Raw genomic sequence first — 1,783 nt, 5'->3', positions numbered from 1 at the left:
TTGGGAAATATGAATCCTTACTACTAAGGATACTTACCCTCTACCCCCTCTCCCCAAATACCATTATCTACCAAGCCTGGGCTAGAAAACCTCTCTTTCTAGAGCCTAGGAAGGAGTGCTGGTGGTGATCCTACCATCATTGTTTGTGTCCATTTGTCTGAAGATCTTGTCTGTTCGTTTCTCAGGAGTGGATTCATCCTCTGGCATTTTCATTACTGATGAAACCATTTTGTAAATTGCCTGAGTTTCGAAAAGAAAAAAAAAGGAAGTAAAAAAAAATATAGCAAAAACACAACCCAAATGATAAAGCACCAGGACAAAGAAAAAGAATTTAAGCCTGTAGCAATAAGAAAAGGCAGCTGACCCTGGCAGGCAGCTGCAGGACTTTATAAAGCAAAACAAATGGGAATTTTTGACTGCAGCTTTTTTTGTTTTTCTTTCCTGTATTCATCTGTGCTTCAAAGGGAGTGCTGGGTCAGTTTAAATGAAAGTCAGGGTTTGAATTAATGCACAAGCAGGACTGAGCTAAAATACAGGAGGCAATAGTGGTCAATTCTCTCTTCTGCAACTGGGCTAAGCCACCACCTCTTTGGCTGGCTTCCATCACACAGTATGCATGTATGCATGTGGGGTGTTATATGGGTTATGGTGAATATGAATATATAGGAATAGGAGTTGTTTTTCTTTGTGGATGGGTAAGGAAATGCATTTTCAGACTTACAAGAATGTGAATAAAGATGATATCTCCTTAGGCTGTATGCAATCCTAGCCTTCCACCTAAATTATCCCACCTCAGCCATGAGGACTAAGTGTCGGGGCACTGCCTGATGCATTACTCCCTTGCAGTGCATGGGAAACTCATCTCAGCTGCAAAGCAGATGGTGAACAGCTTGCCCCTGGGCTGAGCCCTGGTCAGCATGTGGGGTAGGGGCACAGGGGGCTCTGCCCTGCACACCGTCCACTACAGCCTGTGGTCTACTTGTCCCCTGCCTTCTGGGGACAAAGACACACTCCAGTCTTTCATCCAGAGTTCACATTGACTCAGATTTGAAGATTCAAAGTATTATTTTTGAGATTACTCAGGTCAGTAGAATTTGTATTTAGGGTTTTTTTTATCCTCTCAAGACCCCATTAAGAAATCCCCAGGGAGAGCTGCATGATTTTGGCTGTGGTCCAGTTGCACAAGTGTCGGGTTCACGTCTCAGGCCCTTTCCTCATTTGCATCTCGGAGGTCCCACCATGGACCCCAGTGTCCCTTTGGGGACCATGGGCTCAGAAACCTCCTTGGGGCAGGAGTGACTCAGCTCAGCATGTCCCTTATCTCCATCTCCAGCTGTCTCGGGGTGAAGAGGTTACAGCAACACAAATGAGATATAAAATAGACATAATGCCTCACCTGCACTATTTCTAGCATCTCCCCACGGCTGATGTACCCATTGCCATCCAGGTCGTACATACTAAACGCCCACTTCAGCTTCTGTTCCAGCTTGCCTCGAGAGGTGACGCTCAGGGCGATGATGAATTCCCTAAAGTCAATCGTCCCGTCGCCATTAGTGTCAAAGGTGCGGAAGACGTGCTCCGCAAACTTTGAGGCGTCGCCGTAGGGAAAAAAATTTGCATATATTTTTTTGAATTCTTCTACAGTCAAATGGCCTGTTGGGCAATCTTTTAGGAAGCCCTTGTACCACTCCTGCAGCTCGTGGTCCGTGAATTCAGTGTTCTCGCGCAGGTCCTGGAGCACCTCGGGGCGCAGCTTGCTGTTCTGCTTCCCCATCCTCTTCTG

General features: G+C 46.3%; 1 protein-coding gene across 1 annotated transcript; it reads right to left on the bottom strand.

Annotated features, from left to right (window-relative positions):
• Positions 1-105: 105 nt before the first annotated feature.
• LOC103810422 (hippocalcin-like protein 1) lies at positions 106-1,777 on the bottom strand. The gene is made up of 2 exons (XM_009083316.1): positions 1,397-1,777; positions 106-240 (listed from the first exon to the last, which is right to left on the bottom strand). The coding sequence occupies exons 1-2, from the start codon at positions 1,772-1,774 to the stop codon at positions 106-108; spliced, it is 513 nt and encodes a 170-aa protein (XP_009081564.1). The 5' UTR covers positions 1,775-1,777.
• Between the last annotated feature and the right edge of the window lie 6 nt (positions 1,778-1,783).

The sequence above is a fragment of the Acanthisitta chloris genome, unplaced genomic scaffold, assembly GCF_000695815.1.
Source record: "Acanthisitta chloris isolate BGI_N310 unplaced genomic scaffold, ASM69581v1 C16683268, whole genome shotgun sequence".
NCBI classification, from domain to species: Eukaryota; Metazoa; Chordata; class Aves; order Passeriformes; family Acanthisittidae; genus Acanthisitta; species Acanthisitta chloris.
This window is presented reverse-complemented; position numbering and strand designations above follow the sequence as displayed.